At 36.7% G+C, this 26638-nt stretch overlaps 2 protein-coding genes across 3 annotated transcripts; both read right to left on the bottom strand.

The window, feature by feature from the left end:
• Positions 1-856: 856 nt before the first annotated feature.
• wnt2ba (wingless-type MMTV integration site family, member 2Ba) lies at positions 857-10447 on the bottom strand. Of its 2 annotated transcripts, XM_043241012.1 has the most exons (6): positions 10059-10447; positions 5464-5684; positions 3681-3958; positions 3254-3518; positions 2283-2544; positions 857-2193 (listed from the first exon to the last, which is right to left on the bottom strand). In XM_043241012.1, the coding sequence occupies exons 1-5, from the start codon at positions 10175-10177 to the stop codon at positions 2315-2317; spliced, it is 1113 nt and encodes a 370-aa protein (XP_043096947.1). In that variant the 5' UTR covers positions 10178-10447; the 3' UTR covers positions 857-2193; positions 2283-2314. The 2 variants fall into 2 exon arrangements, with proteins under 2 accessions (XP_043096947.1, XP_043096945.1); XM_043241010.1 differs by having other exon boundaries at positions 857-2544.
• A 2963-nt stretch (positions 10448-13410) lies between these two features.
• On the bottom strand, positions 13411-26552 carry cttnbp2nla (CTTNBP2 N-terminal like a). Its single transcript, XM_043240952.1, has 5 exons — positions 26436-26552; positions 23158-23265; positions 16318-16590; positions 16055-16162; positions 13411-15459 (listed from the first exon to the last, which is right to left on the bottom strand). The coding sequence occupies exons 1-5, from the start codon at positions 26448-26450 to the stop codon at positions 14392-14394; spliced, it is 1572 nt and encodes a 523-aa protein (XP_043096887.1). The 5' UTR covers positions 26451-26552; the 3' UTR covers positions 13411-14391.
• Between the last annotated feature and the right edge of the window lie 86 nt (positions 26553-26638).

The raw sequence follows: 26638 nt of genomic DNA, 5'->3' as shown, positions 1-26638 counted from the left end.
AAAAACAAGTAAACATTGGCTTTGGCGAATTAATAAATCTAAACTAGTTTTTTTTTTTTTTTTTTTTTTTTTTTTTTTTTTTTAGGAACTGCAACATAATACATAAAATCAAATAGTGAGACGATCATCAGAATTTTGATTATGAGTGATTTTTTTTTTTCTAATAATCAATAATATACAGTAAAAACGGATGATTTAGAAAATTCTTTTGGAAGTTCGCATACATATATTAATGCTGTTTGGATCATTTTTGTATAGCGGTGTCTTTCCTTTTGGGCCTCTTTCGTCAATTGCACTTTGTACAATGACAACATGAACTTCCACAGTCTTTACCTGACAAAGTTTCAGGTTGCTTTTGATTAATGGTGCCACCATTTTGGACATGCATTACTGACCATCGTGACAACCCAAGTGCTTCATTCACTCATCCATCTTAACAGCAAATTTAGAAACAACCATGTTGTCAAACCAAGGTGCAGCAAAATGAATGGTGAAGAATGCCAGTCATGCTTACCTTACTATTTTTGCTGCTCAATCTCAGTAAGCTGTTGTCTTATTTTAGCAATGATTTGACATTTAGTGTGGGTTTTACATGAGGACATATCCATGAAGCAAGCAGTAAAATATTCCAAGAGGCCTTTTAGCCTAGTAGTAGTAAGTTTTTTTTGTTTTGTTTTGTTTTGTTTTTTAAATCAGTGTTATTTCTTTGAATGCATCTCGAAAATATGGTTTCTAGATGCCGCTAACTACCTCAACCCAAATGCAAAGTATTTAAAAAGATTTGATGCAACAAGCGTGATTCAACAAGCTTGTTATAACAAATATAGTAGAAATTTAGAAATATAGTTATAGTATGTATTCTCAGCCTTATATACAACAGATTTTAGTGTACAATTTTGTATGTTGTGTGCAAAATTCGTCTAATTGTGTGCAAACAGTCTGCGGTCATGGCATCTGACGGTTTGGATTTTTTATTTCAATAAACATCAGATTTTACTGAAAAAACCCATCAGGGAAAATATTGAGATACTGATCGTAGACAGGTTTTTGGAAACCAAGCTCTACCAAACCAAAAAAAAAGTGCTCATGTTCAAAGGGATGTTTAAGTGCTTAGATATTAAAAATATAATATGAAAGATATATTTCTCTGATATACAATGGCATTGGGATTTCACAATAGACACTTTTCACCGCATAGTTCTAGAAACTAGACATCATGGTGGTTCCTAGAGAACCAGTTTCTCCCTCAAGCCGTTTTCCTGGTTGCATTCGCAGGAATTCTGAAGCGACCAACAGTGACGTCTTTATTTTTGGTAATTTACAAACATCAACGACCTGTGAATGGAGGATTATGTGATCGGAGCTGTGTTGTATGTTGCTGGAATAGAGATGGAATAGATGCACAATTTTCACGATTAAAAGAGCATGAAAATCTGACTAAATCTCCTATGACAACTTGCAGTGTTATCATTGAGGCTGAGAAAATAACAGAGCGCTGTTCTCCATGTTGCGTGGAGAAAATATTTTTCAAGGCTTGTTTTGTATGCGTCTGGCCATCACTACATCACCGGTCATTTCTATCAAACCGTTTCAGTCCCTGAAGTAGGAACTAATTTAGTTTCCCCAAATGGATTTCCTAGAAAGAAACATGTTCCTAGTTCCTGTGGTGTGAACACGCTAAAAACCGGGAGCTTCTGCCAATAGCTCTAGGAACTATCAAAAGGTTCCTCTGGTGCGAAAGTGCCCTAAAAAATTGAACACTGATCAAATTCCTTTGTGCGTAAGTTGTGTATGAAAATGATGGTCAATGCAGTAAATTAATAGAAGCACAGTTATCACTGTTGAACATTTTTACAGTGACCTTCAAAGTATTAATTTGTACCATGAAGCGTAATTGTTCTTGTGAATATTGAAATTGTTCTTTGTGAATATTGAACTGAGGCTGTATATTATCCATCAATGCGTGTATCAAAGCTTTCCAAAAACATGATTTGATATATAGGCACAGATATGACCAGTAAAAGGTGTTTTCAGTTTGAAAATAGTGAAAATGTGTCCCGATCACAGTTCATCCCATTAAACCAGACAATGCCCATTGTATGATTTTCCCATGACACCAACCGTCTACCAGTGCTCCAGACTGGCCTGTGATCTCTGCGCTTGCATCATTGAAGGCGGGTAAAGTTCAGGGTTCTGCAAGTGGAGATCAGAGCGTTATAGTCAGAAACTACACATTCCACAATGCGGAGGTCCGCTTCAAAAACCTGAGAACAGAAAAGCACCAGTAGCTGCTGATTGGTCGTGGTCACGGAAGTCAGGTCAAATCGAGCCAGTCGGGTTTCTTGTGTGGTTTACAGGTGTGGACGTCCACAGTTTCCTCACAGTCCCTGCACTCAACAGCGCAGCACCATTTGAACTTGCACTCGCATTTGCTCATGCGGTTTACACGCGTGGTGTCGTACCCGCGGCCGCAGCACATGACCTCGCAGCCGTCCATGCCTCTGGAAGACTTGTTACACAGCCGTCCTGCTGTACCCAGAGAGCCTGGAATACAGATGCAGAAATGGGATAAATCAGGGACATTGTTTTCCATTTAGTAATACTGTGCTACTGTGAGTCATTAGCCCATTTAATTAAGATAAAACTCTTTTTTCTTTGGAAAAATATTATGTTGGAACTATAGGGAAATGGGGTATTGTCAGGGTCAATTAGTTTTTCACCTCAAACCAAAAAAAAACCCAAATAATAAATATATAATAAAATAAAAATATAAATTTTATCTCAAGTGCTTTATCGCTCATATTTAATTTTCTATTTGTCCTTTCAATATTCTTGAGGTTCTCATTACTACAGTAATAGTGATAAATTATTAATGTATTACAAAAAAAATATTGGAAGGCAATTATTTTTGTCTAAATCTGCATCAGTTAATGCTACTATGTACAAATACTTTAGAACTTAATGCTTTTTTGACTTTAGGATGAAAAATCGAGCACTCTGTATTCTCATTATTTTTAAATGTGTCCCTTTTAGACTTGCACTGTTAATTTAAAAATTTGTATTTCTATTGCTTCATTGTCCTTTTTTTTGTAACTCGCTTCGCACAAAGCTAAATGACTAATCGTAAATATGACTTTCTTGCCTAATTACTGTTTGATACCCCAACTATGATTTGGAAGCAAGTTATAAAAACATTCAGCATGCTTATTGTTACTTAATGATTAATAATTAATACTTTATTGTTAATTGTTACCTGCCGAACGGTCCGTAAGACAATAGTCTGGAGAGTTCTCGATGTATACTAGATCGTTTTTGGTCGTTCTCTTGTAATCCCGATCAGCAACCATAAAGCCCGAACCATCCTGGTTCATGGTGACCTCCACAGCAGTATTGTACTTCTTTCTCAAATAGTCACCCGTTCGCCGGAAATCAGACATAGCCAGCCAGCATGTCCTGAGAGCACATGACCCACTGACTCCGTGACACTTGCATTCAGTCTTCATAAAACGCTTTACTGCCTAAAGAAAACAGAACTCAACCCATGACCTATGAACCACTAGATGACCCAGATTAGAACATTTTCGAATGTTAGGACAAGGTAGTCGGGATCATAACCCGTTTACCTGTTGGGGTTTATTTTGCAACGATAATCAATCAAATGTGATAAACCCGACCCTTACCATTCTCCCACAGCGGTTGTTGTGCAGATTCATCAGTGCTCTGGCATCCTTGACCATTCTCTCTCTGGCGTCCACGAAAGCTTTGGCAAACTTGATACCGTAGTTGATGTTGTCGCTACAGCCGCCCCAGTCGAAGTCGCCTTCTTCGTCGCTCGCCCGGCCTCTTCTGTTGGTGTCACAGCCACAGATCTTCAGCTCTCCTTGACTGCACGCTCTGGTGATGGCATAAACCACGCCGGCAGAGGAGATTGCATAAACGAATGCTGCTTCACGGCTACCTGATGAAAGAAAAGGGAGAGATTTTTCATTAGAACGTTAAAAAAACAGTACAGTTCTACTGTAATCTTCAAAAAGAAGATGTTTGGTATTATTACTGGGCTACGCACAGGGTTTTATGTTGACTTTAGTGTCAGCCAACGACTTACTTAGCGGCTTGCTTACAGTTGTCAGAAAGTGTTTTAAGTTTAAAAACTCCACTTTTCAGTAGTTTAATAGAGCCAAGCAAGTTGATGAGGCGTAAGGCTCTTACTGTGGTGTTAAATCCACTGTGCTTTTGTTATATCAACTCTCTAACATCATGCCTAGATTTAAGCCCCTTGGCTGGCCTAAGTGCGGGAGGCCACCCTAGAGCTTTCAGACATTCAACTGATTCAGGCTGACACTCCTTCACCTTTAGTTTCTTTGGTCGATTGCACTCATAGCCTTGAGGTGAGTTTTTTTTGCCAAAGTAGCGCAAAATGACCCCTATTTTGCTCATTTTCCTCCTCCAGCTCACGCACTGAGCCAGAACAGAGGGCGATATGTCAAAAAGAGCAGCTTTGTCTGTCTGCCAGAGTCATCTGCACAAATATTTACATCTCCTATTACTGTTTATACATCGGCCTGTAGAGAACCCCCTCCGACTAGCCACTTGTATTTGGAGAATATCCACTCTCTGTCAGACATTCGCCCATTCTTGGGGAGATTTTAAAGCCCTGTTTCCCGAGATCTATCCAACAGACATATTGACGGGATTGTTGTCTTGACTTCATGCTTTACCGACTATGTTTTTGAAGCAAGTACAGCTGGAATTTTGCACTATTTACCGTACAGATATATGCCAACACTTCAAGCTGATTGACTAAAGCATAACCTTATGGGCAAAAGTTTTGTATCATGGCTTTAGTATCAAATTCCCGTTGTATTATTATTTATTGTTTTTAGCTTGTTTGATTTAAGTTTTGATCGTTTTTCGTCATTTTCATTAGCCTTAATTGCAGTTCCATTTAAAAAATCACTACAATAAAATATTTTATATTTAAAACTTTGCATAAACAACCAATACTACCCTTCCAGTACAAGTGTGAAATATTTTACGGTTTAAATAATATATTTGATGAAATGTGTATAATATTATATATTTATATAATAATATAACATGTTATATTGTTACAAAATCTTTATAAATAAATATAAAATTAGGTCATAATTATAATTAATTATAAATAAAGTTGTTTTGCATAGTTAATGGAAAAAGTTCCTTAATTGAAATTTGTGATACAATGCTGACTTTAAATTGACTTTTTCCTCGTGCAAAATATACTTTCTCCTGTCTTTCTTGGTTCTTACATATTATAACTAACTCGGTTTGTTAAAACTCGCATTTGCACACAGCTTGATATTTTATTGAATATGATGCTTTTGTGCATGATACAAGGTTGCGTAGTTTATGCACGTTATGTCTTATTACGGTATGATTTTGATCTCAGCTATGTTAGGAATAAAGTGTAACACAAACACTGACTGCGCAACATGACGCGGCCGAACACAGTATGGTCTCGCTCCAGCGTGCTGCAGTTCCAGCGATGGTGTCGGAACTGGTGCTGGCATTCTCGGATCCACTCTTTGGCTCCTTCTCCGATGGACTGCATGAGATCTGGGTGTCTTTGGCAAAGCTGCCTCTGCTTGTTCACCAGCCCTGGAATGTTGTCACATATGACCCGTGCACCTAACGCACCAATGTACCTGGAGAAACAAACACAGACGCATTAGTTGACCTAGCGTCTGCTAAATGAACACATGTAGGGTATAAATACACATTACAATTGCAGTAGTTGACCAGTGTCTTGTCATTGTAAATCAACATATTTAGCAAATGGCTGAACATGAGACACACACTTTTATAGTTGGGCAAGATTGTTGTTTCGGTCTCTTTTAGAGACCGAACCTTCAAAGTTCATGTTAGCCACACTTTAATACACATTTTTCTGGAATTCTTGATTCTGACTTGTCAATAATTCTGTGGTCAAATATTTTTGCATAGTGACCACCGAACTGAATAATTGCTTGTGTTCCCAGCCAATTGATTTCCTATAGCTGTGCTAGTTTCATGTCTCAGTCTAAAAATTGAACTAAAATCAATATCCCACGTCCCTGATATTTTGCAAAAATGATACCCCTATCATACTTTACTGTGTCTGCAAAAACATAAAAAAATTATCTTCACAGAGTCTTAAATACGAAGTATGCAAAGTGAAACTTCCAACCCAATCTCATGAGGGGAAAACATAAAAATTTTACAAGATGGCTATTATATATGAATTTGTATGATGTGATTCATGCAGAAGTGTACGATTTTTAGACCAAGGTCCACCCCAGCCCCATTTCATTTAACATGTGAAAAAACTGTTTGTACAAATTATGCAACATAAATTAGTTGTGAATTGCATTGGAAGATTCTGTCATAACAAACTCAGGCTTCAAAACCTGTGTGACTTGCTTTCACCTGTAGAACACAAAAGATATTTTTAAAAATTAATTTTTCAAAAGATGCTTTGAAAAAGAGTGGGGTTTTTTCTCCATGCAGTGAAAGTCAATGGGGTCTAGTTGTTCTAGAAATTAATAAATAAGTCATACAGGCTTAGAACACTATGAAAAGGAAGTAAACTATCTTTTTAATAGCTACTTCTTTCAGCATAATTTAGAAACACCCCATATCCCATGGTTCCCTGTTCACAAATCTCTACAAGAGTGCAGCAACAACTGACAATAAATGCATCCACCCTATGATTTGGATGTAAATATTAATCCAAAAAAGTCGATTTAAATATGAATCACGCATGTCTCTGTTAATGAATGGCGCGGGCGCGAGGTTTGTTTACTTCACGCGTACTGAAGCTCGCGGTGTTTTCAGGGTCTGTTGTCTTACTAAATGAGAACATAAACACACCAACAACATCTCCAGAACTGCTGTGGTAGTTACTTCATGACCACTTCACCGTTTGATTTGAGTAAATCTAGCGTCATATCACACAAACGGAATTGTAAAGGTAGCTATTCACGGCAACCCGTCAAAATAAAAGTCCGGTTTAATTTGAAGCCATTATGCCTATTACTATTTTTCAGTAGAAGGTATATAGCCCACTGCTACTACTAGCCTACTAAAATGAAACAAACATTTTTGAGGAACAATCACACATCATTTCTTCAATGTTTTAATTTAAATATTAAATCCCCTTTGGTAAAACAATCAATAGGCTGATTAAAAGATAAATTCAATTATTTCATTCAATATCAGGAAAAATTAAATACACAATACAGAATTTCTGAGGGGGAAAATCACAAGACTACTTTAAGACCAAACTGAATAAATTAAGTTGGTTCGTGCATTCAAATAATTAGACACGATAAAATACAGAATTTGGAAACAAAAAAAAATATGGTGAGAAAAATATAAAACATTTCATAGTGCCCTAAACATGTAATTTTTGTTAAACGTAATAAATTGATGTGGAAATGTATACTAATTTACTACGAATTTAACAACTAAAAAGGAGATGAGGAAAATTAATATGGAAAAAATAGAATCCCAAAAAATTAAAAAGGAAAAAAGTTTTTTTTTTTTTTTCTGGGGGTGGCTAATTAATATTTGTCATTATGCTGCAGGTTTCTTGTTAAACAGCCTGACAAATACCTGGCGGAGCCTGTCTGTTGAAGTGCCCTCGGTGAGGTTCACCCTGTGCTCACACGCCCTTGTCTCCTTCCCGGATCTCATTATCCAGTCAGTCGTGTCTGGGTTTGTGCGACAGTGCTCCGTACAAACCTACCGAACAATTTCCACTCCTCTTATGGCTGTCTCTATCACTCTCTCTCTCTCTCACACACACACACACACTGACATACTAGTGCAAACATACAGCCCAGCGAAAGACTTATTCCTCTCGCTATAGCATCCATGGGAGGGCCTGCTGTTGCCGGCTTTGCACGGTTGCCCCGTTGATCCCTGACACACACAGAAACACAATCTCGCTCTCCCTCTCTGTTCCAGAACACTTATCAGCTGTGTGCGGCTGGGATTGGGAAAGGCCGCCGCACGTGAGCCAGAAAACCGCTATGCGTGAATTGATTGCAACGATGACAACAATCCCCATAACTGTATAAATTACCGTAGGAACTGAGAGATATTTATCACCACTGGCTCACACGGTTTCGGGCACGCTGCCACGGCTGTCTTACGGACTCACTCCGGCAAATCCCCGCTGCCTTATGGAGGGCAAAAGGGGCCATACGTATAGTTATTTCAACATAGATGATACAAACGATAACCCTTCTTTTCCCATTCATGAAATACGGAGAGAGAAACTCGGCAGTCATTTTAATTGAAAGTATCAAAAAATAGCATGGACTGAGATTATGTTGTTTACTCAGCTGTGGGGCACTAGGCAGTGCGCTGACTATGTTGATACTGCTACCTCCGAGACGTGATGGGGAACGTATGAATGCTGCAATTAGAGACGTTTTTAAAGGTGAAGTCTGCCATTGTGTCATCATGTCTGGTGTTATACAGTGAAGAAACGGAGATGAAAAGCAATAACTTGAGAACGAAGTCACTTCTAATCTCTATCACCCCAGCAAGTGTGTTTATCTGGTGCGTTCAGCACACAAGTAGGTCTGCTGATCCAGCCAAGACCTGTCATAGTACAGCCTGGAATGTGTTGATCAATGTCACTTTAAGACATCAGACTCCTCTCTCTTTACTAACAACTGCCCTGAGAAATTATTAAACGCAGTTTTTATTTTTTCTTATTTTATATTTTTATATCATTTCATTTTTTTCACTAATATTGTACTTAGCTTTTTATTCAAAAAAAAAAAAAAAAAAAAAAAATATATATATATATATATATATATATATATATATATATATATATATATATATATATATATATATATATATATATATATATTTTAGGACTTTTCAAGTGTGTCAGACTTACTGTAAATTTATAACAGCTCTTCCTCTTGTTATCATGCTTGGACCAAATTGGTCTAGACTGAAATGTAAAGACAACTGAACTGCACACACACACACACACACACATATATATATATATATATATATATATATATATATATATATATATATATATATATATATATATATATGTGTGTGTGTGTGTGTGTGTGTGTGTGTGTGTGTGTATGAAGTTTATTTGCAAAAACAGATAACTTGTCAAAATCAAAACAGATAATAACATACAACATCTGCTGTTTAATTGAAATTAATTTGAATTGATTTCTGAATTTTATTTTGAGTTCAATTCTCAGTTTTCTATTTTTGCTAATGAACTCTCTCTCTCTCTCTCTCTCTCTCTCTCTCTCTCTCTCTCTCTCTCTCTCTCTCTCTCTATATATATATATATATATATATATATATATATATATATATATATGTGTGTGTGTGTGTGTATACATCAGTGTATGTATATCCATTTTAGTCATTTGAGGCTCAAATTTATATATTATAATATTATTTTTTCAAGCTTTTTTTCAAACTTTAAGCCCATTATCTCTTTACTGTAATCTGGAAATCTGAAATGCTTTTTTTTACTTTGTTCGTGATCAAATGCGTGCTTCCGGCAGGTGGATAATAAAAAGATTATCATAATCACATAATTAAAGGGGACCTGAGACAAAGTGAAGTTAAGAGTTTAGCCTTGTTACTGCTTTAAGGAAAAAATATGTTTCCCACCCTATAAACTAAATTACATTTACACGCGCCTTTTTTTTTTTTTTACAATGGTTTCGTGCCTTTGTAGTTAAATTCTTATAGACTTTCTCTGAACCGCAGTTCATTTTAATTTCTTATCTTGGGATTTTTATCATAATTCGGAACTATTGGTGGAACATATTAAACTGAAATCTATTCCTGCTTTACAGTGTTTTATTGATTCAAAATGATTTATACTCATGATTGTGAGGTGCTGTCTCATACTATAACATACATTCAATTAGTATACTTATACTCGTCACTGGGAACTTTTAAGCCTGTATAAATTTCCACCGAAAATAAAGATGAGCCGATGAGTGTCTCTTGTGCCTCTTTAAATAAACACCTACCACCAGGACGAGTCCACTCTGGGAGTGAAGATGAGCAGCAGTAAGATGAAGGGCAGGTAAATCCTGTGAACGGAGCCGCTCGGTTCACGGCGTGACACAACTCCATCAAACTCGCGCATGGTCAGTTTGCAAATGCTTCCAAATCCGAAATAAAAAAAAAAAAAAAAAAAAAGACAGAAAGAGTCCCCGGTTCAAAACATCCCTCGAGGTGCTTTATTCTCCGGCATTTAAGTGCTGCATCTTTCCACGACAGTCGATCGCGCGGCTCGGGGTGAAAACAGAAACATCCGTTTAGTATACCGAGTATTCGGTCATATCCAAATTGAGTTTCTTTTAAGTCGAATCTGAATGCGCTCGTTAATAGTCCAGTGAGTGAGGTACAGTATCTGTCCCGCAGAATCGGATCCTGAGGCGCGTCTCTGATTGGTGGGGCGGTCTGTGCGCTCATTGGCTGAAATCAGCACGAGGAGACGAGATGAATGAGCGGCGCGCGCGATGCTGTCAGTCAAGTAACCGCCGCGCTTCTGACCGCACTGTTTGACCACTTACAAAGACGAATACCGTCGTTTTTGGACACTGCTAAGATGGTAATACCACCTTTATTGTAGCACCTTGGGTTGACATAAATAACAACATAATTTGAAGTGTATTTTAGTGAGTTAATCGTACTGTACCCTGGTATGCAGTGAAGTAGACCCTTACACCTTTAAAAATGTCTGAATAGGTTTATTTGAATAGACAGACAGCACCTGAAACAAAACATGGATAGTTTGATAGGTTTGAAATAATAAAATAAAGATGTAGACAAGGCTAAAAGGGAGACAAAAGGTATTTGAACAAATAGTCTCTATCTATCTATCTATCTATCTATCTATCTATCTATCTATCTATCTATCTATCTATCTATCTATCTATCTATCTATCCTTCTGTCTGTGTCTGCTGACATGCTTCATTATAATGTAATATCAGGCCAGACGTCCGGTGTTTGTTTAGGTATCAACATGCCGGACTGGCCTATGCTAGTCTATATATAACTCAATGAATACCTTCTAAACAAAGATAGTAGCCATTGCTCATATACTTTGGGACGTGACATTGTCAATGTACATAATCACCCCAGCTTGCTCATAAAATAGAGCGCTGGTATTAGACGGAGGCGGGGGGGACTGCTCTACACACAGTAATACAAAGTAAACAACAAAGAACTCCAGAAAGAATGTTTCTGGTCACTTTGACTCACACTCTGTCCTTTAGCTTCCTGCCAAAGATCATTAAAGGAGGAAATACGCACATTAGGAGATAAGTTGGTGTAGAATCCACTTGGTTTGCATGCCATTTATTTACTCGCATGTATTTTAGGTCTTGGAAATAGACACTAGTATAAATGAGTATAAAATATGTATTTGCATGTTTATTTGCATTTTTGTTTAGATTTCAAAAATCATGTTTTTTATGATTTTATAATTTTATTGTGCTAGCTGTATTATATATTTATATATACATACACACACACACACACACACACATATATATATATATATAAAACACTATTATTAAGTGTAACCTATAGTAATAATGATGCTTGCCTTAGCAACCACTGAATCTAACCCCCACTGGGGCTCATGCAGTGAAGAGCATCACCTTTTGTTGTTTCTAAACAGTGTGTGACTAGAATACTTAACCCATTGTGACTCAGGATGTGCACCAATAATTAGTGACGTGTCCTTTCTGTACTGAGAGGTCAGTGCCCTTCCCTCCCCTGATCTAGAGGAGCTGGTGATTATAGCAGTGTGTGGGAGACAGATTTCGCCAGGCATGCGTCCCTGTCGGCCTCGCAACCTCGACCTACTGTCCCAAACAGGAATGTTAATTAGCAGCATCCACCAGAGGGGGTGACCATCCACTGACACACAGGACATCTACAGATAAACCAGTGTAGTCAGCAGAAATAGCAGCACTCATAATTTAGGGGACATTAAATGAGTAGTTCAAATAAAATGTAAACACAAAATAAATAAAAAAAAGGATTAAAGTTAATGATTATATGAAGAGTTTATTTGTAAAAACAGATACCTTAGTTTTTAGGTTTTTATTTAAAAAAAAACATGTTTTTTATTATGTTTTCATGTTTTGTGTTTTGTTGTGTTAGTTAAGATGTTTTTTAAAGTTATTTTTAACCTAGTCAAAATAACCCAACTTTAGTTTGATTGAGATTAATCTGTTTTTGCAAATGAACTCTTCATATTATTATATGAAAATGTTCATAAATATATTTTAAATATTATAGCAATATCGATATATTAAAATATTTCTCTTGCTGCTCATGTGTTATTGCTTATAATATGGTATAAATATGACAAAAAAACTCATAGGTGCATTTATTGCCCAAGTATCTTAAATTTTTATAATGTATATTTCATAATGTATAGACTGTAAGACAGGTCTGGGGGCAGGGGCAATGGCATTAAAATATTTTAAACGTTATTTATTATTTAATACAATTTAATTTGATCATAACTAATGAATTAATTTAATGCATTATTAAACTGACAGCACTAATTATTTATTCACACTTGTTGTATCATACTTTGCTGTGATTTTTCAGTATATGTAAATAATAACAATGATAATTTTCTTTTTTTAATTTAATTTTAATTTTTGAAAACGGAACCTTTTTGAATTTAATCTTATTACATTTAATTTATATTATTTAAATTTATACAAATTTTTTTATAGATTTGAATGAGATTTTTCAAGTTAAGTCCAGCTCTAGACTGTATAAGCTGTGAGTTTGCGCTTGATTGGAACCTGGCAAGACCATTGTGACCGGGGGGCAGAGTGGCACATACTTCATGCGTGTTTGCCTCTCTGTTTCCCGGGCCACACACACTCACACACATATACACACACATAAAGAGGGGATTTAGGATTTAGGGAGAGGCTCCTGGCTGGTTAAACTGTGATCCCCGCTCCTGTTAGTCTCACATGGATGCTTGTGATGCACACGCATTTTTCACACGCTTTCCCCCCGAGTTTGAGACAGCAGATGCTTTACGATCTAAGGGTCGCTTGTGCTTTCATTGTAACATCAAAATGACTCATTTCTGTGGTTTTGAGCTTGTAATGAGTGTTAAATGTTATTGGTTCATTAAGGGATACAACTTTATAATAACTTTCATTATTAGACATCTCACTGGAAGACTTGATTCCGTTTGGTCAGTTTAATGTTAAAGTTAGTACTCCAATGCAATAATGCAATTTGTAGTGTGACAAATACATGAGCACCTGCCATTTTTTTACACTACACAACCATTATTTGAGCAGACTATCACATTAATACACAAAAATTGATTAAATCTCAAAATAACTTTATTTCACATACTATTTTTAAAATACAGAAGGCATTATATAGAGTATACTGTGCAGTAAGCTAGTGTACTAGTATTCCTTTCCAAATATAGCCTATAAATGGCTGAGGATGGGTGATACTGTGCCCTCTGCTGGCTGGATTTAGGTAGAACGAATATGCAAATCTAAAATCTTTTCCTCCAGCCCATGTCTACACGTGTAAGGAAAAAAAAAAAAGCAAAAATGATACTGGTTATAAAAATAACATTCCTATCAGATCTCAAAAAGAATACAAATTTAAAAGATAAACAAAACAGAACCTTATGTGATACATCTGTAACATGATTCTGAGCGAGACGTAAATAATAGGCTAAATATCCAATACCTTTAGATATACAAAACAAACTGCTGTTTGAGAAAGCAAAGGATTGTTTGTCCATGCAATCTGTTAAATATATAATTCAGTGTATAAACTAGATGACAGGGTAAAATGTTCGTTTGCACTATTAATCAAAATTTTGGGGGTAGTAAGATTTTCTTTATGTTTTTGAAAGAAGTCTTTTATGCTCACCATGACTGCATTTATTATATCACGAACAATTCAGTAATACAGCAAAATTGTAAAATATTCTTACAATTTAAAATATTCAAATATTATCAATTATATATTTATCAATTAAAGAAACTTTACTGACCCCAAACTTTTGAATGGTAGTTTTATATATATATATATATATATATATATATATATATATAAACCTATTTAAATTGGTGATTGTCAGTGATAAACAGAAAAAGTGATTTTTCTCATGGTAAAATACAGTCTGCATATTGTATTCATGCGCAAAGTCAACATGCATCTGACCGAGATATGGTAACATTGCAAATTTACTTATAAAATAAAAACAAATGATTTTAACAACCTGAAATGTCCATCACAAAAAAATCAACAGTGTTTGACACGATCAAGTTCATTATTTGTGCTCACCAGCCGCTAGATGACAGCATCAGGTCTGTCTCTTTGCTGTTCTCTGAGTTGCCGCTGCGCCCGCAACCGGCCACCGGTTGAGCCAAGCGAGCGGCTCGGAGAGTGGCCGGGGAAGGCGGCGTGTCTGCGAGGCCTGGTTTCTTGGGTGGGATGGGAGGTGGGTTCGCTCTGTCGACTCTGGGAATAGTCGGAGACCTGATGGTAGGAGACAGCATCCCAGAGTTGGCCAATGTGCGGTAATCTGTGCCGAAAGGGGAACTGCAGGGGGATGTTGGTTTGCTTGGACTTTGCGGAGCGCTGAGGCGATTCAGGGCTTGTGTGACGGTGCTGCGGGCCGCTTGTTTAGAAGAAATGCTGTCTGGTAGAACCAAATGGGCTGCACAGGGTGAGAGGTCACATGGAGAATTTGGAGGGGAAGAGACGGTCTGAGAATCCGGATCAAAGGTGCCTTGGAACTTGTGGCGGGCTGCATGGAAGCGCTGGTTAATCCCAGCCTGGTACGCTGCTTGTATGCTAGGCATATCAAGAGAATGATTGCCGTTTGTAGGGCTGTGAGCTTGTGGATTGGTCTGAGAGCTGCCATTGGTCAACACGCCTTGCATCTCAACATTCCCATCTTCCTCCACAGGAACATGGTGTCCGTTCATTTGGGTCTTGTTTGAGTTCTCCTCTGCGTTGTTCATCTCTTTCCTCAGTTTCTCTAGTTCTTCCTGTAGTGCTTTACAGCGCGCTTCCTCTTTTCGTAATCGCAGCCCAAGCTGCTCCCGTTCAGTGTCAAACTCAGCCAGCAGCTCCTCTCGCCTCGCCTCCATTTGCATAGCCCGCTTATTTTCTTCCTCGATCTCCACTCTCAGCGCCTGATTGGCCGCTCGTTCACGATCAAGGCGATGGCTGAATTCGGAGGCGCGCTGAGACTCCTCGTGTGCGCGCGTCCCGGAGCGTTTGCATTCTCGACTCAGCGCCATCATGAGCTGTTTATGCTGGACCCGCTGGTCTTCTAATTGATCGTGCAGTCGTTTGTTCTCCCTCTCCATTCGGGACGTCTTTGCCTTCTCAAACTCTAACTAAACACATGTATAAAAAATACACAAATTAGTAGAAAATACAGATTCATAGATTTGCAAAATGAAATTTTGGTAGATTTTTTTTTCTAAAATGGCTGGTTTAAATGTTTGGAAGGTTTTTGTTTTTCATCCTTTATGCCCATCAAGGAGGCGTTTATTTGTTTAATAATAATATGACAAGTAAACACTATTACGATGTAAAATACCTGTTTCGGTTTTAATATATTAAACAGTTATAAACCTTTTATATTTGCATCTGCCAAAGCTCATAAAGTAAAAGTGTCACTTTGTTTTTTTAATATTATTTTTACATATTTTTTCCAAAATTATATTGCTGCTTGTTGTCAAAAGGATTTTTGAAAATATTTAATATTTTCCTTGATATTTTATATATATATATATTTATAAATATATAATAAATAAACTAGGAACAGGCTACAATTTTTATCTTAATCAAATTATTCTTTACTTTATTAAAATAACAGAGCAATGACAAATTTTGATCTTATATTATTTTAAGATAATAAAAATTGCAGCCCGTTCCCCCTGTAGTACCTCAAATTAAGATGACTGGTATATTTTCAGTTCTTTGTACCTGCTGCAGGAGGCGCTCTCTCTCCTTCTCCAGAATGTAAGTGACATCATCGCCTTCTGCAGTATCCTCAGCATGCTTCCTCTTCTCCTCCTCCAGATCAGCAATGACCTGAAACCACCACAGAGGGGCGACAGAATGAGATAAAGATTAGCCTATAAACCAATCCAATCTCTACTTGACCTGGTAAATCCTATTTAAATGATATGAGGCTCACATCAGTATCGATGTCAGTGGCTTTCAGCTGTTACGCAGTGTAAACTCACCCTCCTGTGTCTGTTCTCAGCAGCTGCCAGTTGTTTCAGCATCTTCTCCTGCATCCTTCTGCAGTGTCCGACCACCAGCTTCAGCACCGTCAAAGGATCCGTGTGAGCCGTGGCCCCACAGACCCCCTCTCGTCTCTGGGAGGAACTTCCTCCATCCCCCCTGGTCTGGCCGGAGCTCTGGAGGACCTCACTGTCTCTCTGCAGGGCCAGGAACGGGTCGCTCAGGTTGTATTTGCCATATCGCTCCCACATGTAGGAATCTCTGCGCTGGCCCTATAGCGAGATAGAGACAGATATGGATTATTGGATTAATAGCAGCCAAATAACCTAATAACCCAACTGCTGCGATGTCTATTATTCAAAGATCAAAAAAGAGAAATCAGTAACTTTTGTAGCTTTAAGGATCATTTATTACAATAGGGCTTATGTGAAGGCTTAAGTTATTTTTAAAACTATAATAAATATTAAATTTGATGGCTCTCAATTATACTGTAATGTTGAATAGTTATAATCAACAGTTAAAAATTAGAAAAAAAGGAAAAAATTTCCAATGCCTTTAGTGATAAAAATATGCCATTAAAAATCAAAAAGAAATATTGTCTTTATGTTGTTTCTACATTAATTTGAAGATTGAATGTAACATTATTGCAATATAAAAGTATATTTAAAATCTTGTTAGGTGGGACTGTGATTCATTTAAGAAAAAACGTGTGAATAATCAGTTATTTTTTAATCAGCTAACAGCACTACTTTTAATATGAAACAGCAATCCAAGATATAATTGTTGTACCTTCTGTTCAAAACATCTCTGCAAGCCTTGTAGAGCGGCCTCCGCTTTTCTCTTTCACAGAGACACACTCAGTACATACTTGCTTTCTAAACAGGAAATGAGATGATACAGAACATATGACCCTGCCAAAAGCAACATAAACCATTCTCTTAGGCTCTGTGTGGTGTGTGCGCGTTTAGCTCCCAGTGTTTGTTGTTTTAAGTAAGAGGTCAAGCAAGGGGTGCATATAGGGCTGAAACAATCGCTACAGTTTAGGTAGGGTCAATGCAGCAAACGGGACACCAAAAAAAGTTCCAGCTGGAGTAATTTAATACACCCTGAAATGACTCTGAACTAAAAGAGCTCATTTGACCCAGAAAAAAAACACAAGGATAAGGAAGCGAACGGAACTGTTGAACAGTGAAGAGAGAGTAGCTGATCACCAAAGAGGGTATTATATTACAGCGTTTAAATAGTGTCAGCAATCTGAGACACAAAAAAATAAACCAAGTTTATGGCTGCATTGGGTGTTCTCGGTGGTTGCTAAGGAGTAACTAGGGTGTTATGAGCAGTGCTAAGAGATGCAGGTGGTTGCTAGAGTGTTGTGGGTGGTTACTTAAAGTTACAAATGTACTTGGCTGCAACAAAAAAGGTTGGAGCTTGAATGTAAAGAGAAAGACGTGATGAAACACTCATACATGGTAGTTTGGAAAGAGATGGCAGGATTCGTGAGAAACTGGGAAGGGCTGGGAGCTTCTGAAAAACGACTAGGCGTCTACAGGGAATAGAGGTATGAAAATGAATGTCAGGAGGAGGGTAAAGACCCACAGATGGACATACATCAAAGCACATGCTAAGGGTCCAAAATGAATGTTTCGCCACACCTGTCAATAGAGGATGAAAATTTATTGACCATAAATAATCATTAGCAGCCACAAAACTGTATTTTGCACTATTACCCTATAAGACAACTCCCAAATGTGAGTGTATGCTATATACAGCTTACTAGTTAGCAAGAAAAATTCTAGAGAGGAGCATTTTGCTGAATATACGCATAAATCCTTCATGGTTTTATGACAGCAACAATTTAAATGTTTACTTTTCATAAACAACAATTGGAGTAGACAAATAATTATGAATTACACAATACACAATACACAATAATGTTAATTATCATAAAAACCTAATTTGAGTGTAATTCAAGTGCTTGTATACAGATCAGTTAATTTTAACCACAACTTGTGAGTTGTGTTTATATCATGCAATTCTGCCTTTTTTCACATAATTGCGATATTATATTTCACAATTTATTTTATTTTATTTTATGCGATTTATATCTCACAATTCTGAGGAAAAATATTGGAATTGCGAGTTGTATCACACAGTTTTGATGGAAAAAGGCAGAACTGTGAGATAAAAAGTCTTAATAAATTTTGTTTTTCAGTACCAGCAGCCCTAGTATATACCATGTACATATACCATGTCAAAATGAAAAAGAAACGTAGACAGAATAGATGACTTAATGCTAAACTAAAACAGAGACGCCTGATAGAATGACTGATACACCACAGGTTCTCCGCTGTGTTTTCAAATCACTCAGCTCATCTGCTCTTTAGAGTGACTGATTCAAGTGGGAACATGCATGTCCACCTGGTAAGTGTGAGAGCATTTGCTGTTCAATGGATTACTCAAGTTCAGCAACACAACACCTTTCCATTTCAGAGAGTTCTAAGATTCTGCTTCTCGGGAAACTTGCGATTATCAAAAAGCCACGTGAGTGTAAAAGTCAGTGCACTTTGACTCTTTGTGAACCTGATAAACGTGCTGTGCAGACGTGACACAACGAACGAGTGTTTTATAGTCGCTGAAGGGGAAGGGGTGAGAACGAAAGAGGGTGAAAGCTGTGTTTTTTTCTAGAGGAGGCCTCCTGGAGGTGCTTAAGAAAAATCTGAGGATGATGATGGGTGACAATACTTTAATGAAAGCTTGTGATTTTTAAAGATGAATGCAATTTGTTGCATGCAACCTGTAACAAAAATACAGGGATTTGTGGGATTTTATAAAGTTGTCACTAAGGTATCAAATGACAAACTAGAAATAGATAAACATATATAAGCATTTCCTGGGTAAATTTCCTTATTTGCAGGAAGCATCCTGTGAGTTGTATAGGGGTAAACATCAAGGGGAAACGCTATATATTAAGGCAAGGCATTTCTGATGTAGAAATCTTTAAAATCAGCATCTAGGAGCTGTTACATAAAGTCAATCTTTTAATATTATAAAACAACTTTGATTTATATTAATACAAAAAAGTTAAACTGGATTACAACATAATAGGTCAGACTATATGCTTTTAATGATTGCATTTCTGCATTGTATTTGTACAAGTTTAAATGTAATGATCTAATGATTTAATGGTGTGATATTATATAAGTAATAAATAATAAATATATTTGTAATAAACGTATCAGATATTCTCCTTTACTAATCACTCTTCCCTCCGCTCTCCACGGCACGACATGTCAACTAAAATAAAAATGACTTAACAGTATTGTTCAAGTGAATTACTTCATAATTTAAGCTCCAAATAGCCCAAATAAACAACAGCTGTATGTATTATATGTAAAACCCTTTGTTTATCGAGTTAATGGATGTCTGCTTACCATTCTATATTTATGATGCTTTCAATTGTGTGTGTGTGTGTGTTTAGGCTAATAGCACGAGCAATTATGGGGCCTTGGGAAGATTAACCTTACTAATGACTTAAGATAAGTCAGCCAGTCTGGTGCCTTCAAACAATCTCTATGTGTGTGTGTTAGTCTATCTCATAGATAAAGATACCATAAAGAGTATCTTCACTGAGAACATTAGAGAGACCAGGGATAAAACAATGAGATACTGTTAGTATCTCAAAATCATCCATACTAGCCCCTCGCTTGACATTAAAATATACACAGTTATTTTTTGCTAATATATTTACTCGCTTAACTTCGAGCTGAACACCTGGAAGGCATTCTTCCTGGAACTCAAAGTCTATTTACTTGTTAGTCATGAAATGTTTTCAGGTTTTCCTGCAAAAGTCAACAGCTGCTAAGGGGCAGAAATAAGCATGGGAATGATTATTTGCGCAAAATACCAGTTATTTCTCCTCTTTTTCCAGAGAAAGTACCACAGGCAAATACTGAATAGTGTTTGTATGTACGATTAGCGTGGCTAATGAAGTTATACAGAGATTAGCTGTTGTGATGTGACTTCTGCCCTCCTCTTGATTTCCCCCTTTACGTTAGAACAAATGCATAAGGAAAATTAGTATGTGTGTGTGTGTGTGTGTGTGTGTGAAAGAGTCAAAGCAGAAAAGTCATGCCTTAATGACCTCATTCAAAGCAGGCAGTGAGTGACAGAGATTGTAATCCCAGCATGCCAGAACATCCCCCTCCCTAAAAAGCACAGAGAGTTTTAGAAGAAATATGCAGTTGGGTTAAATATATATGCTTTCTACTTAAGAAGTCACTTAAAAGTGACTCTGAAGAATGGTTAATACCCCAAATGTACTGTTTTTGATGCTCACATAGCCTCAGTCCAATCCTTTCAAGAACAGGAATGCAGCAGATAATATCTGTTCAGCCTTCCATAGAGATTTACAACAAAAAAACATGATTTGAGAGCACAGATGCTGAATTTTATTACCGTGCTAACATGATCCAATGAACAGACGGCACTGCAGTGAAGTTTAAAGCTGATACTAGACAAAAGGAAATGTGCGTAATAATGTTTGACGTGTTTGTGTGTGGCTTTGCAGAGAACAAACAACATTCAAAAGCTTGATCGGGGGCCCAGAGTCCTGGCGTTTGTGTGGACGCAAATGACATGTTAAAAATGGGAAGTTGTCTTGCTCACTGTCTGGCTGATTCTGAGTCATACCTCCATTGCCAAATCAGTATCTTAGCAACTAATGTGGTATATATAAACTAAAAGAAAACAAAAATTTCACCACAAAGCACTATAAAATATTTATTAGAGTTGTCAAATAATTAACTGCATCCAAAATAAAAGATTTTTTATTTGCTATATGTGCATACTATAAATGTATATACATAATAAATATAAGCAAATACATACATATATATATAGTCATGTAGTTGTAGTCATGTACTCTGTTTTTGTTTTCTTGTCCCATGTGCTGTGTGTGCCCTACTTTCTGTTAATGGTCTCATTATCTTCAGGTGTGTCTTGTTAATTATGTCATTTACTTTGTGTATATAAGTTCCAGTTTGCGTTTGCCCATGTTATATAGTATGGTCTCGTTTTTAATATGTGTGGTTTTAGTTTTTGAGCCTGCCTGCCTGCAGTATTATTATTTACTCGTTTGAGAATGATTAAAACTGTTAAAGGTTATATTCTCATCGAGTGCTACTTCCCTCAACCACACTGTGACACATATATATACATATATATATATATATATATATATATATATATATATATATGTATATGTAAATTGTTTTATAAAAAAATATATTTTAACAACTTAAATGTAACAGTTTATTAGTGCATTAAATGTGCACACTTATTGTGACTGAAATATGATTTATAGGACCTGTTTTTTACAGGATTTTTTTGAACTGCACCGTTATAATGTTGCTGAATGGTTGCTATATATTTACACAGCACTCTAAAGTGCTTTTAAAAAAGTGAAGCAGATTTGATTGATCATCCTGAGTTTAGTTCAGGCTGCTGGATCTGAGGCTGCGTTTGGAAGCCTGGTGTCCAACCGCAAGTGTGGGACGAGGTCCAGCAGCAGCACTGGAATGTAGTAGGAGACCCGCCGAAAAAATAAATAAATACAAATTGAGCAGAAAAAAGTTTGATGAAAAAGCAAAGTAAATGAGATCCAATCAACACTGATTAAACCCCCGATGAATGCTGTTGAAAAATAACGTGAGAATGCAGTTGAACTGGGAACAGAGAAAATAGCAAAATACAGGAAGTACACCAAACCAAGTTGTGATTCATTTCGCTATTTAGTTATGTGTTAGTTCTCGGCAACCTATTGCAAAAAAGTTAAATGTTGCTAACGTTGTTTTATATATGTGTGTGTGTGTGTAGCCTTTACATAATTTAAACTGACTTGTCGTAGATGAACTGTACACTGAGGTTTCTAAGTGTTGAGCATACTAGTTTTTAAGGTGTTAGTGTGCACAAGTGAGCTCTGAGCCAGACAGACATCTGGCTTTCATTGAGTGATACAGCTATAATGTCTCTCATGGGTATCTAGTCTGCTGCGCAAAGAGTTAAATGTGTTTGACAGCAAACTACTGACTTTCAATAACACAATTATTATAACATACTATTATTAAAGCATTGACCTATTAGTACAGATATAATATATATCTCAGTAAAACTATCATGAGAACCGACCAACAGAAAATTAAATGTATTTAAATTCAAAATGTATTTAAATTCAAATAAAAATATTTTAAATAGGGGATATATGTGTGTGTGTGTGTGTGTGTGTGTGTGTCTAGGTCATTTTAAAATTTATTTCTGGACAATCTGGGCTTGTTTATATACTTGGTTGATGGAGAACCAAAAAAATACACACCACAAGATCATAAGAGCAAGCATGCAGCAACAGAACTGTATATAGCTGAACATCTAAACAGCTTGAATGGATAAATTAGCCCAGATGCTCCTGAATAAATTGTACATGACACAGGAATGATTTTCTTCTCTCGTCAAGTTCACTACTGGCCCACCAATGCCTATTTCCTTTCTGTTCCTCACACAAAACTGTCATACAGCTTAGATATGTAGTGCTCAGGTCGTTTGTAGTACACTTTTATGGTCCATTTATAGGGTTTTTGGTCAAAATGAAGATTCTCCGAAAATTCCACAGGAAACAATAACACCATATGGGTTTGGAATGACATGTGGCTGAATAAATAATGACAAGACCTTGGTTTTGGTGAGCTGTTTCTTTAAGAAGCATGAATAGCACGATTACTGCCATAGACCGCTGCTTACAAAGAAACTATAAAAACATTCTTATCCATTGACAGGACTGGACTAACCTTGAGTGCCTGTATGACAAAGTCTCTGGCCTCCAGCTCTCCTTCAAGAACACTGAAGAGCAGCAGCACATCTCTTTTACTCAGAGCCTCCACATTCAGCCTCGACTCCTGAAAAGACAACAAAAGGGAGGAAATGAGTGAGTGAATAAATTTGACATATAACTCAAATGCAAGCAGATATTTTAATGACTGCAAACTGACTGATACCCTACGTCAGGACAAAGTCTACGCTACATTGTTTGGAAAACACGAAGTCAGGCTACAATGTCCATGTCTACAAATCTTCTCCCTTCCTTCCCATCTGCAGACCAAATGACTGCACTCTGTTGTATTTTCAATGCGCTTGTCTTGATTATACAGTGTGCTGCTTATTCAGTGCATAGTATAATCAAATAAACAACGCAAACTCAATACAAACTATTCCAAAATTTGGGGTCATTATGGTTTTTTAACATTTTTGGAAACAGCATTTAATGTACCCTTGATGAATAAAAATTTACTGACCCCAAACTTTTAAATTAGTAGTTTATTATTTTAGAAGTACATTTTAGGTATTTAAAAAAATACATTGTACACTTATATATATTAACAAAACATTTTTTTTGTCATGTTCTAAGCATCAATAAACTATGGAAGACCGTTTTTTTTACCACTGAGTAATATTTTTTTATTTTTTCATTTTTTTTTTTTTTTTTTTATCTCACTTTAATTTTATAAGATAAAAAGTTGTATTATATTTTACAATTGTGACTTTTTTTCTTAGAACTGCAGGTTTGTAACGAAAATTTTATGTCAGAATTTCTCCCCTCAGAAATGGATTTTATAACTGGTAGTTGCGCGTTTATATCTCACAATTATGAGAAAAAAAAAGTTAAATGAAGACAGAATTTCATTTCTTGCATTTCTGGGAACATATCACGCAATTCTATGAAAAAAAAGAATATCTTGCAAGAGCTAAAAAGTCTCAATTAACTTTTTTATTTCTTTTAATCAGTGGCAGAAACAGGCTTCCATAATAAACAGACTTGATTTGATAGTTGAAAAATTACCAATCGGGCCATGATTAAATGCATTTTTAGCTTTATTATTTTATAACTAATTGCACTAAATTAACAGACTGAATTAAAGCCCTAACAATTTTCGGTCTCTTTATCTCTGAGAGGTTTGTTAGCAGCCATTACGCTTCATCAAAAGCAATTTCAAGCCGGTCCTCCTGGAGCAATCAAAGGGTTAACAAGCTTGTCCGAGAACATAATGGCTATAGATCACAGCTGTGATCTCAGAAAAACTCCCATTCCCATGTTGTCTTTCTTTCTAAGCAGTTCACAGGAAAAGAAAGAAGGTCATTTTTCCATTTTACTCGTATGAGTCAAAGCATCTGTCACACATCAAAGCTAAAGCAGCATTCCACGACTTTTCTATTGATAGACAGCTAGAGAAAGAAACTTCTTGTTGGAAGACTGAAATTCCTTCCTCGCTTCTAAATAGTCAGTAATTGTGCGTGGATAACCTTCAAAGTATCGAATTTCACTTTCCCATATAGGCGCACCGTAAATGCTTTGACCCCGCTCTGCAAGCTTCGATCGAAATAATCTAACGAAACTCCATCTAGATTTCTTCCTCCTGACCCCACTTTGCTTTTAATGGTGCTTCATGTCGAGATTTGCGCGGTTAGCCAAAGTTTCCACATCACGAAGCTGCGAAGGAGTCTCGGTGCGTTACATAATATGCCAGAAGACGGAAGACGTCCAGCTACTGTGCTCCAGCTGAAATTTGGAAGCTTGACTTCCACGTCAGAGCCGCCATAAAACACAATACTGTACTCTGCGGTGCATGAATTCGGATTCTCCTTTTCATCTGTGATGCGCAACCTTTAGTCGGATCCGAGCCTGTAAATAGCCGTCACATGCTTTTTGATGCATTGTGCAGCGATGGCAACCGCACACTAGATCTGAGAACGCAAGAAAGCTTTGATGGTTTGCGGTTCACCCGTTCAAACGGTGCTAATTTGAAGCAAACCCGTGCTTTATAGACGCGCTAATTTCACAACTTCACTTTGCCTTTTATAAAACACGAAGAAAATCATGAGTGCTTTAGCAAAAATGGAAAAATACAATGCACTTGCTTTTTTTTTGCAAACATGTGTCTCTTTACTAAAACTTGTTGTTTAGAATGAAACATTATAGGAAACTGAGTCAAAACGTTCTTAGGGATCATTATAAATCTACAAACCCTTTCCTTTCATGTGCACTTGAGGATTAGTCGATAGTGTTCTTCATGGTTGACTAATTTGGCATTTCCTTTTTAATGGTGCCCATGCCTTTTTGAATTAAAGGGTGCTACACTATTCAACATCGGCCTGAATGCTTCTTAAATTACCCAGCATTTCTCCCTGGAGCTAGACTGAAGCAGTCAGTGTTCGAGTCCAAGCTCACCCGACATGTCAGAGGGTAATTAATTTAATCCTCAAGCTGCTTGTGAGCTGCAAAACAGATGGCCCAATGTCAACTGCCTGTTGATGTGATCAGCTGAACAGCCTTCATAAAGTGTAATATACTTATTTTAAGCATTTTAAAATAATATTCCGATACATTTTTTTTATTGTTGCACATGTATCAGAATCATATTTTTTTCAGGTGCGAAGAAATCAGAATTGTTAACAATAAAATGTCAATCTTTTAGGATTTTGAAAATGTGAAAAGCAATAAATACGAGGCCATTTTTAAAGAATTACTTATGATGTAATATAAAATCATGAAATACAACATATAATGTGATCTAAATGTCCCTTTTTCCCTAACTATGATGTTATGTTTTTGGGAATCACATGCGTGCAGCATTTTTTCGAGTTTATCGTTATCTGACTCGTTATACGCGTAATATATCTGATGCCCAAAAGTGATAAAAAGCCTACTGATGCAAAAATGCTACCTAGGTACAGTTACACTGGGTTTCGAGAAACAGCATCTGGCTATCTGGTAACATTTATACATTTATGCAGACATCACAAGCAAAAAGCATTAAAATAATACAGTTGATACTGCTACTTTTTTTTCTCTTCCATATACTTCTCATATAACAAAATCCGCGTAGGATGACTTTTGTAACGTAATTAAAACAGTACTGTTGGCTATTTAAAACTAAGTTAATTAGCATTAAGTATTCAAACTATTCATACAATCCCAGAAAAAAATACATTCTCTGCTCTCGCGCTCATTTTCTTCACTTTTTTTACTTTAAAGTATTAAACGATGTGTTATAAAGATAACAGTTCTCACCTTTGTGGGTGCCATGCCCGGTTTGATCAGTTTCCAATATCGCTCATCGAGCAGCGCCGTTGTTTAAAGATCGGCTTCACCGAAGTTCATCTGCGTGAAGGAACGCCAACAGACACCTCACGTAGCCAATAGGGTTTAAGCGTTTCAGGCCAATAGACCAATTGGAAACGGGACGCGAGGACAGGAGGCGGGACAGGAAAAGT

Source organism: Puntigrus tetrazona, chromosome 6 (assembly GCF_018831695.1).
Source record: "Puntigrus tetrazona isolate hp1 chromosome 6, ASM1883169v1, whole genome shotgun sequence".
Taxonomy (NCBI): domain Eukaryota; kingdom Metazoa; phylum Chordata; class Actinopteri; order Cypriniformes; family Cyprinidae; genus Puntigrus; species Puntigrus tetrazona.
This window is presented reverse-complemented; position numbering and strand designations above follow the sequence as displayed.